Source organism: Hyperoodon ampullatus, assembly GCF_949752795.1.
Source record: "Hyperoodon ampullatus genome assembly, chromosome: 5".
Lineage (NCBI taxonomy): Eukaryota > Metazoa > Chordata > Mammalia > Artiodactyla > Ziphiidae > Hyperoodon > Hyperoodon ampullatus.
In genome coordinates this window covers 15309432-15330001 of record NC_136918.1, presented here as the reverse complement: position 1 = coordinate 15330001, position 20570 = coordinate 15309432, and the positions used below count along the sequence as shown (strand labels likewise).

General features: G+C 37.0%; 1 protein-coding gene across 1 annotated transcript in view; it reads left to right on the top strand.

Annotated features, from left to right (window-relative positions):
• The window catches only part of CP (ceruloplasmin), a gene marked incomplete at both ends in the record, with an annotated part of 62821 nt that overhangs the window by 13674 nt on the left and 28577 nt on the right, over positions 1–20570 (top strand). Inside the window, 4 exons of the mRNA XM_079704601.1 lie at positions 668–839; positions 4774–4913; positions 6072–6209; positions 7245–7459. Coding sequence (XP_079560727.1) covers positions 668–839; positions 4774–4913; positions 6072–6209; positions 7245–7459 — 665 coding nt within the window. The remainder of the gene's footprint in view (positions 1–667; positions 840–4773; positions 4914–6071; positions 6210–7244; positions 7460–20570) is intronic.

Sequence of the window (20570 nt, the reverse complement as noted above, 5' to 3'; positions counted from 1 at the left end):
CAGAAGGCACAGCACAGCAGGTGTATAACCATTTTATCTAAGAGAACAATAATAATACATGCTCATTCTATTCCTCCCCCTCCACCCCATCATATCCCCTAAAATATGGCAGAGCATCTCTTCATCACTTATCTATTTTTTTTCATTAAAGCATTATTTATTTCAATGCTGACTCACTGATAAAATAAAACAACAAGGGAATTCCCTGGCGGTCTGGTGGTTAGGACTCTGCATTTTCATTGCCAAGGGCGCAGATTCAATTCCTGGTCCAGGAACTAAGATTCCACAAGCCACGTGGCATGGCCCCCCCAAAAAAGTGAAATTAAATGGTGAAAGTTCATTTCTCCCCACATCACTTATCTATTAATGTGTCCTTTTTTTTCTTTCTCATCAAAAGACTTCCCAAGCAAAACCCCACAGAAACTGGTTCCACATTTTTAAAAACACTAGTAGTATCACTTCTCTGTGCCATATAGAGAAGTTTTTTTCACTGCTTGAATTTTCCATGAGTGATTTATATACAACTGGTTACTCTAGTTTATAGTATTTTTTCTAGCTATCTATTTCTTCAGTTTCCATCTGTCATTTCACCAGCAGAATTTACAAGGCAATAGGAGAGACAAACATTGACTTCATTAACCAGTGTCTCCTCCTGTGTGGTTTTCAGCTGGTTTGCAGGCCTTTTTCTGGGTACAAGACTGTAAGAAGCCTTCATCTGAGAACGATATCCGTGGCAAACACGTTAGACACTACTACATCGCTGCTGAGGAAATCATCTGGAACTATGCACCCTCCGGCATAGACACCTTCACCAAAGAAAACTTAACAGCACCTGGAAGGTAATTCAGAAAAAAAGATAGTATTTCAAAATATGCCCCCCCCCGAAAAAATCATAAAAGGCTGATTCAGTGATTAAAATTTTAATTGGTACCTGAAATTGAGTAACTAGACTGCTAAATATTTATTAAGGTTTGGTAGTGAGTCCAAGTTTGAGAAATAGGACTTCTGAGTGCATGAAAAAGAATAGATTTAAAAGTCTTCAAATGCTCAACAAAACTCTCAGAAAACATTGAATACAATTAGATCAGTTCATTTGCTTTCCATTTCTGAAAACATAGCATTGTAAAATCCAGCAGCATTAAGTACATTCACTAGGTTGTATAATCATCAGTACTGTCCATTCCCAGAACTTTTTCATCGTTCCAAGCAGAAATGCTGTGTTCACTAAACAAAAACTCCCCATCCCCTGATAACTTCTATTCTACTTTCTGTCTCTATGAATTTGCCTATTCTAGGCACCTTATGCAAGTAGAATCATGTAATATTTGTCCTTTTTTGTTTGGCTTATTTTATTTAGTATAGTTTTCAAGGTTCATCCATGTTGTAGCATGTATCAGAATTTCATTCCTCTTTAAGGCTGAATAATATTCCACTGTATTCATATACCATGTTTTATTTATCCATCTATCTGTTGATGGACATCTGGGTTGCTTCTACCTTTTGGCTCTTGTGGATAATGCCACTATGAACACTGGAGTACAAGTATATGTTTAGGTCTCTGCTTTCAGTTTTTTTGGGTATACATCTAGGAGTAGAATTGCTTGATCATATGATAATTCTATTTTTAATTTTTTGAGGAACCACCATATGGTTTTCCACAGCAGCTTCACCATTTTACATTCCCACCAGCAATGTACAAGGGTTCTAATTTCTCTTCTAATTGCCGACATTTATTTTCCATTTTTAAAAAAAATAGCCATCTTAACAGGTGCAAAGAGGTATCTAATTGTGGTTCTGATTTGCATTTCCCTGATGCTTAGTGATTCTGAGCATCTTTTCATGTTCTTGTTGGCAATTTGGAGAAATGTCTGTTCAAGTCCTTTGCCCATTTCTTAATTGGGTTATTTGGGGTTTTTTGTTGTTGTTAAGTTATAAGAGTTCTTTTTATATTCTGGATATTAATCCCTTATCAGATATATCTGCTTTGCAAGTATTTCCCCTTATTCTGTACGTTTTCTTTTCATTCTCTTGAGAGTGTCCTTTGATGCATACAAGCTACCTTTGGTACATGTCTGATGACTTCCACGGCCCCCCAGCTGTTCTTCCTGCCTCAGTCTTCCTTTCCTACTGTACATTCCTCATAAAACAGCCAAAGCAATCTTTCAAAAATGTCAGTGAGATTATGCCACACCCCTGCTCCAAGTCTCTGCCCAAACATCACCTCTTTAGAGAAGCTTTGTTTGCCATGCATCTACTTGGAAAGGTTAAGTGATTCACTCAACGGCAAACAACAGGTCAATAGCTGGGCCTGACTACCCAAGCCTGTGACTACTGAAGCAGAGATTTAAGTCCCCGCCACACTGACATTCAGTTGCAATGACTCCCAAAGCTGTATCTCCAGCCCGGAAGGCTCTTATAAATTGCAGATTTGCATTTTGAACTGCTTAGTGGACACTCCACTTGGATGAGCCTCCTCCAAATCAGTATGTCCAAGTCTGAATCCATTGTCTTCCCCACAAATCTGAGCTTCCCTCTCTGCATGAATGGTATCGCCATCCATCCGTCGCTCAAGCCCAGAGCCTGAGCACCACCCTTGACTCCCTCCCTCCTTCACTAATCCCTCCTTCTCTCCTCATCAAATGCTGCCTCATTATATCCTAAATATCTCATAAAGTTGTTTGCTTCTCTCCAACCTCTTTGCTAATACCTCTGAAGTCATCACTACCTCTCATTGAGATTTTAAAAGCAGGCTGCTGACCCGTCACCCTACCCTGCCTGCTATGCTCCTGCCCTAGTTTATAAGAGATGCCATGCTTGCTGTCTTCTCTGAGCCTTCCCACAGGCTGTTTCCTCCTTGCAAATACCCGCCCCCTTCTCTCCGCATACATATTCCATCATTTTAACTCCACTTCTCCTCTAGATCATTTTAAAGAAACTCGTCCTCTGGAAAGCCTTTGGGGCCTCTCCCCATCACTTTCCCCAACCCCAGGAGAAATGTTTCCTAACACTCTGTGCTTATTACATGTTATTATATTGATTGATTTGTAGTCTGTCTTCTGGGACAGATGTAAAGTCCATGTGGACAGGGATGGGTCCAGCTTGCTTATGGGTATGTCATCAGCATATAACAGGGTTCCTGGTAAAGAGCAGATGTTCCATACATTTGTTGAATGGGGTGGCTTTGGCAAGTCAAATGCCTTTCTGAGATTTCATTTTTTCGTTTATAAAATGGGGAGAATGGGGAGTCGATGGCAGAGGAGTCAGACGTGGAACTCACCTCCTCCCAGAAATACATCAAAAATACATCTATATGTGGAACGATTCTCATAGAACATCTACTGAACGCCGGCAGAAGACCTCAGACTTCTGAAAGGGCAAGAAAATCTCCACGTACCTGGGTAGGACAAAAGAAAAAAGAAAAAAAGAGAGAGAGAGAAAGAACTTGGGACAGGACCTGTGCCCCTGGGAGGCAGCTGTGGAAGAAGAAAGGTTCCTACAACCTGGCAAGTCCCCTGACTGGCGGGGAGATCAGCCAGGACAGAGGGGGAGCTTCGGAGCCTCGGAGGAGAGCGCAGCAACCAGTTTGCGGATGGTAAAATGGAGAGAAACCTGCAGGGATGGATGGTACCTCCACCCTGAGCTCCCCAGCCTGAGACACTCGTCCACCCGTGTGGGTGGGGACTGGCGGCTGAAGCTCAGGCTTTGGAGGTTAGACCTGGGGAGAGGACTGGGGTTGGCGAAGACAGCCTGAAGGCAGGGTGCCATTGTTGGGGTTGCGGGAGGGGAGGGGCAGAACTGCCAAAGGAGCGCCTTTTCCCCGCGCATGCGCTCTCAGGCAACAGGACGCTGCCTACACGAGCTCCAGGGGTGGGGGCGGGCTGGGCCTCCACCGCTGAGAGAACCGGGAGCCAATCGCTGCCTCCGCCATCACCGGGCCCGGGAGGGCACGCCGGTTACCACAGCTGCACGCCCTCTATGCAGGGGAGAAGGGCCAGCACGTGCTGAGGAAAGAGGTAGAAGCATCCCAACTGAAAGTGGCCCTCACGCCAGAAAACAGTAAAACCACACAAGCTACGCAGGGATGCTCCCGCATATAAATAACCTTCCAAGACTACGGTAGCTAACTGTTTCTCCTAAACTCACAGAGTAAGAGAAATATAAGCAAACGAAGAAGCAGGGGAACCACTCCCAGTTAAAAGACCGAGAGAATTCCCCTGAAGGAACAATGAAACAGACCTCTTCAGTCTAATAGACACCGAGTTCAAAAAAGAGGTAATGAGGGGCTTCCCTGGTGGCGCAGTGGTTGAGAGTCCGCCTGCCGATGCAGGAGACACGGGTTCGTGCCCCGGTCCGGGAAGATCCCATATGCCGTGGAGCGGCTGGGCCCGTGAGCCATGGCCACTGAGCCTGCGCGTCCAGAGCCTGTGCTCCACAACGGGAGAGGCCACAACGGTGAGACGCCTGAGTACCGCAAAAAAAAAAAAAAAAGATTCTATTGTAGGACAATTTATTAACTGTCAGGGGTTGACATGGACCCTCCTGAAATATTTTTCACTTCGCTTGAAAAAATAAAATCTCTATGCTGTGAGTCTCCACCCCTTAACATCCTTCTATAAGGTGCCTAGTACTATCTGCTCCTCTGAGGAGTATTTGGTAAATAATGGGTAATTTCTAAGCACAGGTCAGAATTTTTCTCTTCAGTTAGTATCCTATGTGACAACCTGGCTCTGTTCTGCTTTCAACTCCAGAATTAAAGCTTTTTTCTTTTGGCAGTGATTCAGAGGTATTTTTTGAACATGGTTCTACAAGAATTGGAGGCTCATATAAAAAGCTGGTTTATCGTGAGTACACAGATGCCTCCTTTACAAATCGAAAGGAGAGAGGCCCTGAAGAGGAACATCTTGGCATCCTGGGTGAGTCTGTGCAGAATACATATGACTAATGTACTCTTCCCCTGAGCTACCATCAACCTCAGAAAGAACAGAAGCTACAGAACCTGTCGCATGATTTCTACGTATAAACTATGGACATGGAAGAGGAATCATCAATAAAATGCAGCAGCTAATTACTTTTCCAAATGTAAATTACCCATAGTAAATCTTCATCATTAAAAGCCAGGCTGACTTCAAATGATTAATTTTTTTCTTTCTTCAAAGAGGTAAGGGGTTTGTGTGACTTTGTTTAAATAGACGGTAAAGCTATTTCTGCTTTTAGCCAAATGTACATTCCCTTAGAAATAAAATTCAGCTACTAATGAGACAGGTTGGGATTGTTTTAGAGCCTCCTGCAGGCTGCCCCCAGGCAGAGCCCAGAGACCTGTTCTTGCTCAGGCACTTGGACAGAATAGCAAGTGAGTGGCTTCAGACTGTCCTCACTCTTCACCTATTAGCTGTGTTACCTTTGAAAGTACTCAGCTTTCTGTGCCTGTTCCCTTTCTGTAAAATGGGAACAATAATAACAATAGTTCCTACTTCATAAAGCTGTTGTAAGGATTAAATGAGTTAATTCACGTAAACACTCGGAAGAGCACATAAGAAGCTTTCAATAAGTATCATTTTATATATTACATAAAATATTTTTGTACTATATTTCTGTGTGTTTGTTCTATATTTAGTAATAATATTGATTTTGGTGATGGGAAATCCACAACAGTGGTGTTACGTTTCACAGCCAAGACAATTTAACTTACCCCCTTTGGGTGGTCAAGGTTTATGGCATTCTCCTGACTCTTTGGACAAATAACACACATCTGGTCCACAGAAAAATAGGGTGAGGAGAGTGTAGATACTCTGAATAGTATTTTATAGAGTATGAAGCTTGGGAACTAACTTGGATAAAAATGGTAACAAATTTCATTACCTGAAGTTAACTAAGAAAGCCCCTCTCACCTTTTTCTGGCCTCCTCATGTCAAATAGATAATGGACTTTTTAAAAACCAAGCTTTCCATTTGCAACAATAAGCATGTTGCTTCCAGTGGTTCTTGCCAGAGGACAAGGCAAAGAAAACAACTGTCTTATGCATTCTGTATGCTATATATCAGGGAGGATAATAATTCTCTCTTTGTCCCTAGGTCCTGTCATTTCAGCAGAGGTGGGAGACACCATCAGAGTCACCTTCCATAACAAAGGAACATATCCCCTCAGTATTGAACCGATTGGGGTGAGCGTCGATAAAAGCAATGAGGGCACGTACTACAGCCCAAGCAGAAGTGAGTACAACACTCTGTAACCAAACAATAATGTTTAATAACCTACTGTGCTGGTCACCCCCGGGAAAATTGTCCTGCAAAAACCAAAGGCCGGAACTTCTGAGGAAACTTCTCATATACCGTTCTCAGAATCACGCCAGGAAGCAAGTAAATCTCTTCCTACCATTTCCAATATGTTTGTGGAATTTTGTCCTACCTTAATTGGATGATTATTGACAATGCTGCTAGTAACTTATTTGGATTGCATCAATTATACATTTCCAGAGTTCTATTTGGGTGATTGTTAAATTTGAAAAATATTCTTGCAATTATAAGATTAGATGTACATTTTAGAATATTTAAAAAATATAAAAAGGTGTAGCCAAAAATATTATCCATAGTTCTATAGACAACCACTATTATATTTTTGTATGTCCTCCATTCTTTGATCTGTGTAAATAATAATTACATGTGTTTGAGATCATAGAATATAAATATACTTATCACTATAATTTTATACCCAGAGTTTGCTTTCTTAGCACTATAAACATTTTATAAATATAATTTCAGTGATACAAAATATTCCATTACATGAAAGTATTTAGGTATTTTTGTATGTCAAGGCTGACAAATGAAGACCCTATTCTGGGTCTCAGACTTCTTGTATCCTCACGTGGAGGAAGAGGCTAGGGAACTCTGTGGGATCTCTTTTGTTTGGGCGCTAATCCCACTCAGAAGGGCTCCACTCTCATGACCAGATTACCTCCTAAACACCACTTCGAACACCATCATATTGCACATTAGGATTCCAATATGTGAATTTTGGGGAAACATAAACATTCAGACTATAGCAGGCACCAATCTCAGACAGAGGTTTAGAGGAGACTTCCTGGAGAAAATTATTCCCATTTGTGACCTGACACTGGTAGGATTCCACTCGAATTCATAAAAGGAGCACAGAAGTGGGTTATCCTAGACTAAATGCAGTCTACTCCATGGCTCAAATGATGACATTAGAAAGCATACTTTACCTCTCCAGTGTGACCTTTCTTACAGATGCGACTCCTCCTTCAGCCTCCCATGTGGTACCCAAAGGAACATTCACCTATGAATGGACTGTCCCCAAAGAAGTAGGACCCACTTACAAAGATCCTGTCTGTCTAGCTAAGATGTATTATTCTGCTGTGGATCCCACCAAAGATATATTTACTGGGCTTATCGGGCCAATGAAAATATGCAGGAAAGGAAGTTTACTTGCAAATGGGAGACTGGTAAGTCCAATGAGGGAAAACGAAAATGATTTTCCAGTCCCTTTGAATTATCATTATTATAAGGAAAATCCTGGGGTTTGAGGCAGTGAGGGTTCCACGCCTAATGTTTATTATAATTTTTTCTTAGGCTTATATCTATATTGTGCAGAGATTCTCTGGCTAACGTGATTGTTCCAGGATGAGTTGGAAACAAGATTTTCCTTGGAATCCAAAGTCTATTATGATACCATTAGACTTCAACACACACATTTCAAAAAATCACCTATTAATGATAATAAGTCACTCAACATTCACTAAGGAAATATTGCTTAAAATATTTTTTATGTGGCAGCCTGGATGGGAGGGGCGTTCAGGGGAGAATGGATACATGCATATGTATGGCTGAGTTCCTTTGCTGTGCACCTGAAACTATCACAACATTGTTAATTGGCTATACTCCAATATAAAATAAAGTAAAAAAAAAATGAAATGGGAAAATGACCCTTTGATCTAGAAATAGAAATCCCTAATCCCACCATTGTTTTTAGCTCTAAAATAAATATTTTAATATAAATCTTTAAAAGAGAAGATTCTTTTAAAAATGCATTCAATACAGTTATCACATCTTAAAGCATCATCATAATTCCTTAATATCATCAAATTTCCAATCAATGTTCACATTTTAATTGAACATTTGTCCTTTAATTGTTTCAAGTTTGTTGTGTGGATAGGCACTCAAATAATTACACACATTACAATCAGTTGATATGTTTCTCAAGATATTTCCTTGCGTTTTTCTGTTGCAAAAGTCTTTTATCCTGTAGAAGTGCTCATGTCTAGATTTTACTGATTGCATTCCTGTGGTGTCATTTAACATGTTTCTTTCTCTTTTACTCTATTTCCTATAAATCAGTGGCTAGATCTACAAGCTTGATCAGATTCAGGTTAGATTTTTTTATTTTTTGCAATACTACTTCATGTGTGGTACTGGGTACCTCGATCAAGGAGTATATAATGTATACTTGTCTCTCAGTCGGGGATGTTGTCAGCTACTGATAAACATTTCCTAGATTCATAAACGAATCAGGTGTTGAACAATAGTAATATTTTGATTCCATCATTCCTTCTGTGTTTATTAGCTACTATACTTGTATAAACAGAAACCTCTCTTAATGAACTATTTGGTTGCCCTGTGTTATACAAGAAAGGAATGACAAATGCTTGATTCTTTCCCTTTATTTACAAGTTTTAGAATTACTAGTTCTCTCCTAACATACTTCAAAGGTTTTTAATAGTTTATTTTTAAGTACTATTGTAAACTCATGGATTTAAGCATATTTAGAATGCTTCAATTCATTACTATTATACTTACTGATGCTCAAAATGTCCTATTTTTTGCCACTGGGAGACTTGCTCAGGTTGACTTCATTTTTACCTGAACTTAGTAGTCTTTGAAGCTTCTTTGACTTCTAGTATAAAAAGCTATTTCAGGTTCATATTGTACATTTTCTGAGCCAGACCTGAAATCAGTCATTTCTCCCAAAAAGTCCTGGTTCTTTTCAGTAAGAAATTATTTTTAAAACTACAGTCAGGACATTAGGGGTGCTCAGTGCTATTGTATTAATCATTGTTCCTAAGCCTTTTCAGTGAGCAGAATTGAAAAAAATGTTTTTTAAATAAAATTCATCATGGGTTCATACTGATACTTACTATTCAAATTCGGGTCTATGGATTTTGTTTGTTTGTTTACTTAACCTCATTGATCTTATATCTGTATCTCCCTTCAACTGCACTGAAAAAGCTGAGTTCTCAATAATACCAGCATAAATATGCACTCATTTCACCCCACAATATAGACACAACAGTCTCAGGATTACAATTACAACACTACAGCCAACAATATAATTATTGAAAACAGTTTTGCAGCCCTTTTTGTCTTTAGAGTGGATCGCACTAAGGATGTTCAGTCAAATTACAGATTTAAAGTCACTTGGAATAGTTCCTCCCTGTGGAGTTTTGCCACCCACTGGATACACAGGTTTATTTATTTATTTATTTTAATGTATTTATCTTTTAGGGATTGCTTTTTAAACTGTAACATTATTTTATAATTACATAAAACATTTGCCTGACTCCAACATTGTATCTACAAAAAGAAGCAAATTCAAAGAAATCTAGCGTCTATCCTTTCTTTCCTGTCACCTATCCCCTCACTATAGATAACTTTTTAAAACTTTATTCTTTTATTTATTTTTCACTATTATTTTTATTAACTTTATTTTTTAGAGCACTTCAATGTTTACAGCAAAATTGAGGGTAAAGTTCAGAGATTTCCAGTATACCTCTTATTCCCCCACACACGCCCTCCCCCAATATCAACATCCTCAACAGAGTAGATCCATGTATCCATCCTTACAGTATCATACAGAGTATTTTCACTGCCCTAAACGTCCTCTGTGCTCCATCTATTTATCCCATCCTTCCAACCCCCAACTCCTAGCAAACCCGGTCTTTTCACTCTCTCCAGAGTTTTGCCTTTTCCAGATTGTCATATAGTTGGAATCATACAATGTATAGCCTTTTCAGATTGGCTTCTTTCACTTAATAATATACATTTATGTTTCCTCCAAGTCTTTTCATGGCTCAGTAGCTTATTTCTTTTTAACGATGAATAATATTCCATTGTCTGGCAATTATGAACAAAGCTGCTTTATGAATAAACATCCATATGAAGGTTTTTGTGTAGACATAAGTTTTCGTTTCCTTTGGGGAAATACCAAGGAACCCAATTGCTGGATTATATGGTAAGAGTATGTTTAATTAAAAAAAAAAAACCTGCCAAACTCTCTTCCAAAGTGGCTGTACCATTTTGCATTCCCACCAGAAATGAATGTTAGAGTTCCCATTGCTCCACATTCTTGCCAGAATTTGGTGTGGTCATGTTCCAGATTTTGGCCATTCTAATAAGTGTGTAGTGGTATCTCATTGGTATTTTAATGACATGTGACATAGAGCACCTTTTCAAATGCTTGTTTGCCATCTGTACATTTGTCTGTTAAGGTCTTTCGTCCATTTGTTAATTGGGTTGTTTTCTTAATGTTGAGTTTTAAGGGTTCTTTTTATGTTTTGATAAACAGTCTTTTATCAGGTGTATCCTTTGTGAATATTTTTCTCCCAGGCTGTGGCTTGTCTTCTCATTTTATTGACAATATTTTCTTCAGAGCATAAAATTTAATTTTAATAAAATCCAGTTTATCAATTCTTTCTTTCATAGATTGTGCCCTTGGTGTTGTGTCTAAAAAGCTATTGCCATATCCAAAGTCATCTAGACTTTCTCCTATGTTATCTTCTAGGAGTTTGACAGTTTTGCACTTTACATTTAGGTCTATGAGCTGTTTTGAGTTAATTTTTGTGAAGAGTGTAAGGTCTATGTCTAGATTCATTTTTTTGCATGTGGATATCCATCTGTTATAGCACCATTTATTGAAAAGACTATCTTAGCTCCTTTGTCAGAGATCAGTTGACTAAATTTATGTGGCTGTTTCTTAGCTCTCTATTCTTTCTATTGATCTATTGATCTATTCTTTCACCAATACCACACTGTCTTGATTATTGGAGTGTTATAGTAAGGTTTGAAGTTGGGGAGTGTCAGTTCTCCAATTTCATTTTTCTTCAATATTGTGTTGGCTATTTTGGGGCTTTTGCCTCTCCAAGTAAACTTTAGAATCAGTTTGTAGACATCCACAAATAAGTTGCTGGGATTTTGATTCAGACTGCATTGAATCTATAGATCAAGTTAGGAAGAACTGAAACTTGGCAGTATTGAGTCTTCCTATCCATGAACATTTATTTATTTCTTTAATTTCATTCACCAGAGTTTTTAGTTTTCCTCATATAAGATCTTGTACACATTCTTTTAGATTTATAACTAAGTATTTCATTAGGAGGATGCTAATGTAAATGGTATTGTTTTTAATTTCAAATTCCACTTTTCATTGCTAGTATATATGAGATTGATTGACTTTTGTATATTAACCTTGCATCCTGTAACCTTGCTATAATTGCTTATTAGTTACAGGAGTTACCTTGTCAGTCCTTTTGGATTTTCTGCGTAGATGATCATGTGATCTGTGAACAAAGACAGTTACTTTCTTTCTTCCCAATCTGTATACGTTTTATTTCCTTTTCTTGTCATATTGCACTAGCTAAAACTTCCAGTATGATATTTAAAAGGAGTGATGAGAGGGGACATCCTTGTTTTTTACCTGATTTTAGTGGGAAAGCTTCTAGTTTCTCACCATTAAGTATTATCTTAGCAGTAGTTTTTTGGTAGATATTCTTTATCAAGGTGAGGAGTTCCCCCATTTTATTTTACTAAGAGGTTTGTTTGTTTGTTTTGATCATGAATGGGTGTTGGATTTTGTCAAATGCTTTTTCTGTATCTATTGATATGACCACGTGACTTTCCTTCTTTAGCCTATTGATGTGATGGATCACATTAACTGATTTTTGAATGTTAAGCCAGGCTTGAATATCTGTGATAAATCCCACTTGGTCATGGTATAGTTCTTTTTATACATTTTCGGATTCTATTTGCTAATTTTTTAAGGTATTTTACATCTATATTTATTAGAGTTATTCATCTCTAGTTTTTTTGTAATGTCTTTTTCTGGTCTTGGTATTAGAGTAATGTTGGCCTGCTAGAATGAGATAAGAAGTATTCTCTCTGTTTTTGTCCTCTGATGGATTTAAAGAGAGTTAGTATAATTTCTTCCTTAAATGTTTGGTAGAATTCACCAGTGAACACTTCTGGGCTGTTCTGGAAGGTTACTAGCTATTGGTTCAATTTCTTTAGTAGATACAGGCCTATTCAGAGTGTCTGTTTCTTCTTGTGTGTTTTAGCAAATTGTGTCTTTCAAGGAATTGATCCATTTCAAGTAGGTTATCAAATTTATGAGCATAGATTTGTTCATAGTATTCCTTTATTATTCTTTTAATGTTCATAGGATCTGTAGTAATATCCCATATTTCATTTCTGATATTAGTAATTCGTGTTCTCTTTCTTTTTTTCTTAGTTAGCCTGACTAAAGACTAATTGATTTTATTGATCTTTTCAAATAATCAGTTTTAGTTTCACTGATTTTTTTCTATTGATTTACTGTTTTCAATGTCACTGATTTCTTCTCTAACTCTTATTCTTTTATTTAAAGAATAAAAGAATTCTTTTATTTTATTTATTTTATTTAAGAAACAAATGTGTGTGTGTATGTATTCATATTCTAACTTTCTTTTTTCACTTAACAATATAATCTGTAAGTCTTTATACTGTAATATATGGAAATATTCCTCATCGTTTTTTACAGTGGATATTACTCCCTGGTGTAGACATGCCTCAGTTTATACAATCGGTCCACTATTTGGCAGGCGTTTGCGCTCTTTCCAGTCTTTGCTCTTACAAATACATTGTAACAGGTAGCCTTGTTCATATGTCTCTTTGTATTTTGACAACATGTCTTTGGGATAAATTTGGTTCTGGTGGGGCAAAGGATAAACACATGTACTCTTTTGCTAGATATTGCCAAATTCCCTTCCATGGGAATTGTACCATTTTATACTCCCACCAGGTATGAGATTAGATTATCTGTTTTCCACAGTTCATAAGTGTATTGTCAAATTTGGGGATTTTTACCAGTCTGATAGGACATAAACAGTACCTCTGTAATTTTAATTTGTGTTTCTCTTATTATTAGTCATTGAACATTTTTTCAAATCGTTAAGAACTATATTCACTTCTTTCCATGAATTGTTCATAACTTTATCCCATTTTTCTATAAGGTTATTTTTCTTCACTGATTTAGAAGCTTTCTATATATTAGTTATAGAAAGTCTTTGTTTGAGATATTAGTTGTAAATATTTTTTGTCTTAGTTTATCATTTGCCTTTATACTTTGCTTATGGATGTTGTTGTTTACCATGTGAAATTTTTACTTCTACCATCTTTTCCTTTATTGTTAATGGATTCCAAGTCATGGTTAAGAAAGTTTTCACAACTCTCAGGTTATAAAGGAATTCACCCATTCTGCCTTCAAGTACTTGTAAGGTTACATTTTTCACTTTTAAGTCTCTGTTCCATTTAGAATTTATGCTGGTGTACAGTTAAGGAATAGATCAAATTTATCTTTTTCTAAATGGCTATCCAGTTATCTCAACACCATTTATTAAAAAGTCACACTTTAGGGGACTTCCCTTGTGGTCTAGTGGCTAAGACCCCGCACTCCCAATGCAGGGGCCTGGGTTCGATCCCTGGTCAGGGAACTAGATCCCACATACATGCCACAACTAAAGATCCCACACGCTGCAACTAAGAGCCCGCTGGTCACAATGAAGGTCCTGCATGTGGCAGTGAAGGTCCTGCTTGCCACAACTAAGACCTGATGCAGCCTAAATAAATAGATAATGTTTTTTTAAAAGTCACACTTTAGCCCATTGATTTAAATGCTCCCCTTTATCAGATACTAAATTTTCATACACAATTGAGTCCATTTCTTGATTTTCTATTCTATTCCATTGTTCTCTATCTATTCATGCACCAATACCACACTATTATAATTACAGAGCCTCTATAATGTGTTTAAATGACTTGTAGCCATACCTCAAGGCACTTTTTTCATCATTTTAATGGCCATTTTTGCTTACTTATTCTTTCTAATGAACCTTGTAAAAACTTATCTGGCTCCAGAAAAAAAAATCCTGAGAGTGTTTTATTGGGATTGTCTCAAATATACAAATTAAATTAGGAAAAACAGCCATTATTATAAAGTTGAGTAACCCTGCACAAGAACATATGTCTTTCCACTTGTTCAGGTCTACTATTGTGTTTTTCAGGAGTATTTTTTAGTTCCCCTTATATAGGTTTTGGATTTTTTAGAGTGTATGCCTAGATATTTTATTTTTATTTGTCTATTATAAATGGTAATGCCATCATTTAAAATTTTTAAATATGTTACTGAAAAAAATGGTTTTCTACCTTTTTTTTTTTAGTTTTTTACAACCATTAAAAATTTTTTTTATCTATTTATCTATTTGGCTGCATTGGGTCTTAGTTGTGGCACGTGGGATCTTTGTTGCAGCATGTGGGATCTTTTGTTGTGGTGCGTGGGCTCTTCATTGTGGTGCGTGAGCTTCTCTCTGGTTGTGGTGCACGGGCTCTAGAGAGCGCAGGCTCAGTAGTTGTGGCACGGGCTTAGTTGCCCCACCGCATGTGGGATCTTAGTTCTCCAACCAGGGATCAAACCCATGTCCCCTGCATTGGAAGGCGTATTCTTAACCACTGGATCACCAGGGAAGTCCCTGGTTTTCTACCTTTAAATTCCATTCTTTTATCTTGTGCTTACCTTGGAAAGGAATAAAAGGAGACTAATGTTTATTGAACTCCACTGAGGCACTTCTGCACATTTTACTTCATTGAACCTTCACAGCAACCCAAGAGGCTAAGTATTGTTATCCCCATTTTTACAGAAGAGGAACTGATACTCAGTGAGTTGAGGTTTAAAATGTGAGTTTTTTTCTCTACATATTTTGTTTTCTTCATTTGTCAAATGAAAGAGTCACAAGACAAGAAGGTCTACACGAACTATTAAAAGTCCTCATCCTGGGGACCTTCCTAGCAGTCCAGTGGTTAAGACTCTGCCCTTCCAATACAGGAAGTGCAGGTTTGATCCCTGGTCGGAGAGCTAAGATCCCACATGCTGCAAGGTGCAGCCAGAAAAAAAAAAAAAAAAAGTCCTCATCCTGGTTTTTTCACGTATTAGCCATGTGGCTTCAGATTGGATAAAATATTCAGAGTAAGTTAAATAGTACCTTGTTTAGTGTCTGAGATTAATGAAAATATCTCTATTATTTTACCACTAAATATGACATTGGCTATTAGTTGTTACTTTTTATTGTATTTCTGGTTTACTGGCACTGTGTTTTCTGTTTAAAATCACTTGAGCTGCTCAAAAAAAAAAAACCAAAAATAAAAAAAAGTACTGTGCTAGGCACAGAATTCATTGGTAAATAAGACCTGCTCTAACAGAGTTTATATTCTAGTGTGTGGTGTAGCAGAAAGGAAGGGGCAAAGGGAGTGATGGCATGGAAAGGAGAGGAGATAAGGAAACAGAAAAAATAAAAATAACCTCAGAAAGTGATATGTGTTTTAAAAAAACAAAATAGGGTAATGTGATAGTGAATAGAAATTATAGTTTAGATAATGTGGAAGTATTATTTGAGGTGAGATCTAAATTTTAAAGAGGCAGCCTTGCAAAAATCTGAGGGAAACACAAAAGGAACAGCTACTGCCAGAATGTCAAATTTTATAAAAATTTATTTTTAGATTTCCTTGAATTATTACCTATCTTTTCTCCTTTGATCAATAAGTGTGACCAAGTACATTAAGAGTTTCCTATTGAACCATCCTTGCACTTCTGGGGAAAAAATATTACTTTGAGCATGTGTTTTTTAAAATTTATTTCTGTGTTGAATTTGATAGTGTTTTATTTAGAACTTCTCATCTAAGCTATAAGTGATATTAGTTTAGATTCTGTCTGCTTTTTTAGTGATATATCATAGTTGTACTACCTGCATTAAATAAATTGGGAAGAATTTTAATACTTTTACATTTTTATAAATTTCTTTTGCTTTTATTAACTCTTTTCTTCTTTTTATTTTTCTAAAATTTTCAGATATTTACAATATTTTTATTTGGCTTTGCTTAAAATAAACATTTCAGATTCTCAGTTTATATGTTTAATTATATTCCATACATTATGACTTGTAGTGTTCTCATGGACATTACTTACTAAATTCTTAGAAATTCAATTTTGTTTCTTCTTTGATCTGAGTTATTTGGACAAAATATTATCTTTTTTTAAATTTTTTGTCCTTTTATGAGTAATTTTCAGTTTTGTTGCATTATAATTAGGAAACGTGACCTGTAAACTTTTCACTGAAATTTTCTCTGCAGGTCAGTATGTAGGTGATTATAGAAGTTCCCTGCTGGAATCCTGACACATCTGAAAATGTCACTTTGTTGTGCTTTGCCTGTATAGAATTTTTCAGTCATAATCTTTTCCCCAAAAAATGTAATTGCTACTCTAACTTCCTCTGACATTTATTGTACTAGAGGAGTCCAATGTCCATGGTAACTTTTAAAATGGATTATTGTAGAAATTTTTCTCTCTGAAATCCAAAAATTTTACCAGTACATTTTTAGGTATAGGTCTATATTACTAATTTTGTCTTGTTTTCAGTGAAGTTTTTGAATCTGAATACTCTAGTCTTTTCCCTTTATAGTGGTGAATATTTCCACCATTATTTATTATTATTATGTCTCACCCTTTTATAATTTCTCTCTAAAATCATTACTAGGTATATATTTTTTCATCTTTGAATCTTTTCTTCTGACTTATGGGAGCTTTCTTAAGACCATCCACATCATTGATTCAGTTATCTGCAGGATCTAACCTTCAGGTTAGTTGGATTTTTAAAATTTCATAAGCATGTTTTTCATCCAAAAAAATGATCTCAGGAAAAAGATATGCAATAATCTCTCAAATTTTCTCTTCTTTAAGAGAATAAGTTTCCTCAGGGATTCATATGCTTTGATTCTTTAGACCAGTTGCCTTCTTGTCAACTACTGAATCATTCCATAGACCAGATTGCGTTTCTGCTTCCTTATTTATCACCAAGGATAGGGGAAGGGGAAGTGAGAATGTCCAGATGGCTGGAGATTGTGTGAATTCTTTTTTGGGAATTTTATTTTATCTTTTTATACAGAGGGTTTTTATTACTTATCCATTTAAAACATATTAGTGTATATATGTCAATCCCAATCTCCCAATTCATCACACCACCACCCCAAACCTCCTGTGGCTTTCCCCCCTTGGTGTGCATACGTTTGTGCTCTACATCTGTGTCTCAATTTCTGTCCTGAAAACCGGTTCATTTGTACCATTTTTCTAGGTTCCACATATATGCAATAATATACGATATTTGTTTTTCTCTTTCTGACTTACTTCACTCTGTATGACAGTCTCTAGATTCATCCACGTCTCTACAAATGACCCAATTTCATACTTTTTACGGCTGAGTAATATTCCATTGTATATATGTACCACATCTTCTTTATCCACTCATCTGTCGATGGGCATTTAGGTTGCTTCCATGACCTGGCTATTGTAAATAGTGCTGCAATGAACATTGGGGTGCATGTGTCTTTTTGAATTATGGTTTTCTCTGGTTATATGCCCAGTAGTAGGATTGCTGGGTCATATGGTAATTCTATTTTTAGTTTTTTAAGGAACCTCCATACAGTTCTCCATAGTGGCTGTATCAATTTACATTCCCACCAACAGTGCAAGAGGGTTCCCTTTTCTCCACATCCTCTGCAGGATCTGTTGTTTGCAAATTTTCTGATGATGCTCATTCTAACTGGTGTGAGGTAATACCTCATGGTAGTTTTGATTTGCATTTCTATAATAATTAGTGATATTGAGAAGCTTTTCATGTGCTTCTTGTTCCTCTGTATGTCTTCTTTGGAGAAATGTCTATTTAGGTCTTCTGCCCATTTTTTGATTGGGTTGTTTATTTTTTATTTATTTATTTATTTATTTATTTTTGTGGTACGCGGGCCTCTCACTGCTGCGGCCTCTCCCGCCACGGAGCACAGGCACAGTGGCCATGGCTCACGGGTCCAGCCGCTCCGCGGTATGCAGGATCCTCCCAGACCGGGGCATGAACCCGCGTCCCCTGCATCGGCAGGCGGACTCCCAACCACCACACCACCAGGGAAACCCCTGTTTATTTTTTTAATATTGAATTGCATGAGATGTTTATATATTTGAGAGGTTAATCCTTTGTCTGTTGATTCATTTGCAAATATTTTCTCCCATTCTGAGGGCTGTCTTTTCGTCTTGTTTGTAGTTTCCTTTGCTTTGCAAAAGCTTTTAAGTTTCATTAGGTCCCATTTGTTTATTTTTGTTTTTATTTCCATTACTCTAGGAGGTGGATCAAAAAAGATCTTGCTGCGATTTATGTCAAAGAGTGTTTTTCCTATGTTTTCCTCTAAGAGTTTTATAGTGTCCGGTCTTACATTTAGGTCTCTAATCCATTTTGAGTTTATTTCTGTGTATGGTGTTAGCTAGTGTTCTAATTTCATTCTTTTACATGTAGCTGTCCAGTTTTCCCAGCACGACTTATTGAAGAGACTGTCTTTTCTCCACCGTATATCCTTTTCTCCATTGCATATCCTCCTTTGTCATAGATTAGTTGACCATAGGTGTGTGGGTTTATCTCTGGGCTCTCTATCCTGTTCCATTGATCTATATTTCTGTTTTTGTGCCAGTACAATATTGTCTTGATTACTGTAGCTTTACTGGCTATTGTATGTCTACTATAATACTGTAGATTACTGTAGTATAGTCTGAAGTCAGGGAGTCTGATTCCTCCAGCTCTGTTTTTTTCCTTCAAGACTGCTTTGGCTATTTGGGGTCTTTTGTGTCTCCATACAAATTTTAAGATTTTTTGTTCTAGTTCTGTCAAAAATGCCATTGGTAATTTGATAGGGGTTGCACTGAATCTGTAGATTGCTTTAGGTAGTATAGTCATTTTCACAATATTGATTCTTCCAGTCCAAGAACATGGTATATCTCTCCATCTGTTTGTATCATCTTTAATTTTATTCAGCAGTGTCTTATAGTTTTCTGCATACAGGTCTTTTGTCTCCCTAGGTAGGTTTATTCCTAGGTATTTTATTCTTTTTGTTGCAATGGTAAATGGGAGTGTTTCCTTAATTTCTCTTTCAGATTTTTCATTATTAGTGTATAGGAATGCAAGAGACATCTGTGCATTAGTTTTGCATCCTGCAACTTTACCAAATTCATTGATTAGCTCTAGTAGTTTTCTGGTGGCATCTTAGGATTCTCTATGTATAGTATCATATCATCTGCAAACAGTGACAGTTTTACTTCTTCTTTTCCAATTTGTATTCCTTTTATTTCTTTTTCTTCTCTGATTGCCATGGCTAGGACTTCCAAAACTATGTTGAATAATAGTGGTGAGAGTGGACATCCTTGTCTTGTTCCTGATCTTAGAGGAAATGCTTTCAGTTTTTCACCATTGAGAACAATGTTTGCTGTGGGTTTGTCATATATGGCCTTTATTATGTTGAGATAGGTTCCCTCTATGCCCACTTTCTGGAGAGTTTTTATCATAAATGGGTGTTGAGTTTTGTCAAACGATTTTTCTGCATCTATTGAGATGATCATATGGTCTTTATTCTTCAATTTGTTAATATGGTGTATCACACTGATTGATTTTCATATATTGAAGAATCCTTGCATCCCTGGGATAAATCCCACTTGATCATGGTGTATGATCCTTTTAATGTGTTGTTGGATTCCGTTTGCTAGTATTTTGTTGAGCAGTTTTGCATCTATGTTCATCAGTGATATCGGCCTGTAGTTTTTTTCTTTGTGACATCTTTGTCTGGTTTTGGTATCAGGGTGATGGTGGCCTCATAGAATGAGTTTGGGAGTGTTCCTCCCTCTGCTATATTTTGGAAGAGTTTGAAAAGGATGGGTGTTAGCTCTTGTCTAAATGTTTGATAGAATTCGCCTGTGAAGCCATCTGGTCCTGGGCTTTTGTTTGATGGAAGATTTTTAATCGCAGTCTCAGTTTCAGCACGTGTGATTGGTCTGTTTATATTTTCTATTTCTTCCTGGTTCCGTCTAGGAAGGTTGTGCTTTTCTAAGAATTTTTCCATTTCTTCCAGGTTGTCCATTTTATTGGCATATAGCTGCTTGTAGTAATATCTCATGATCCTTTGTATTTCTGCAGTGTCAGCTGTTACTTCTCCTTTTCCATTTCTAATTCTATTGAGTCTTCTCCCTTTTTGCCTTGATGAGTCTGGCTAATGGTTTATCATTTGTGTTTATCTTCTCAAAGAACCAGCTTTTAGTTTTATTGATCTTTGCTATTGTTTTATTTATTTCTATTTCATTTATTTCTGCTCTGATCTTTCTAATTTCTTTCCTTCTGCTAACTTTGGGTTTTGTTTGTTCTTCCTTCTCTAGTTCCTTTAGGTGTAGGTTAG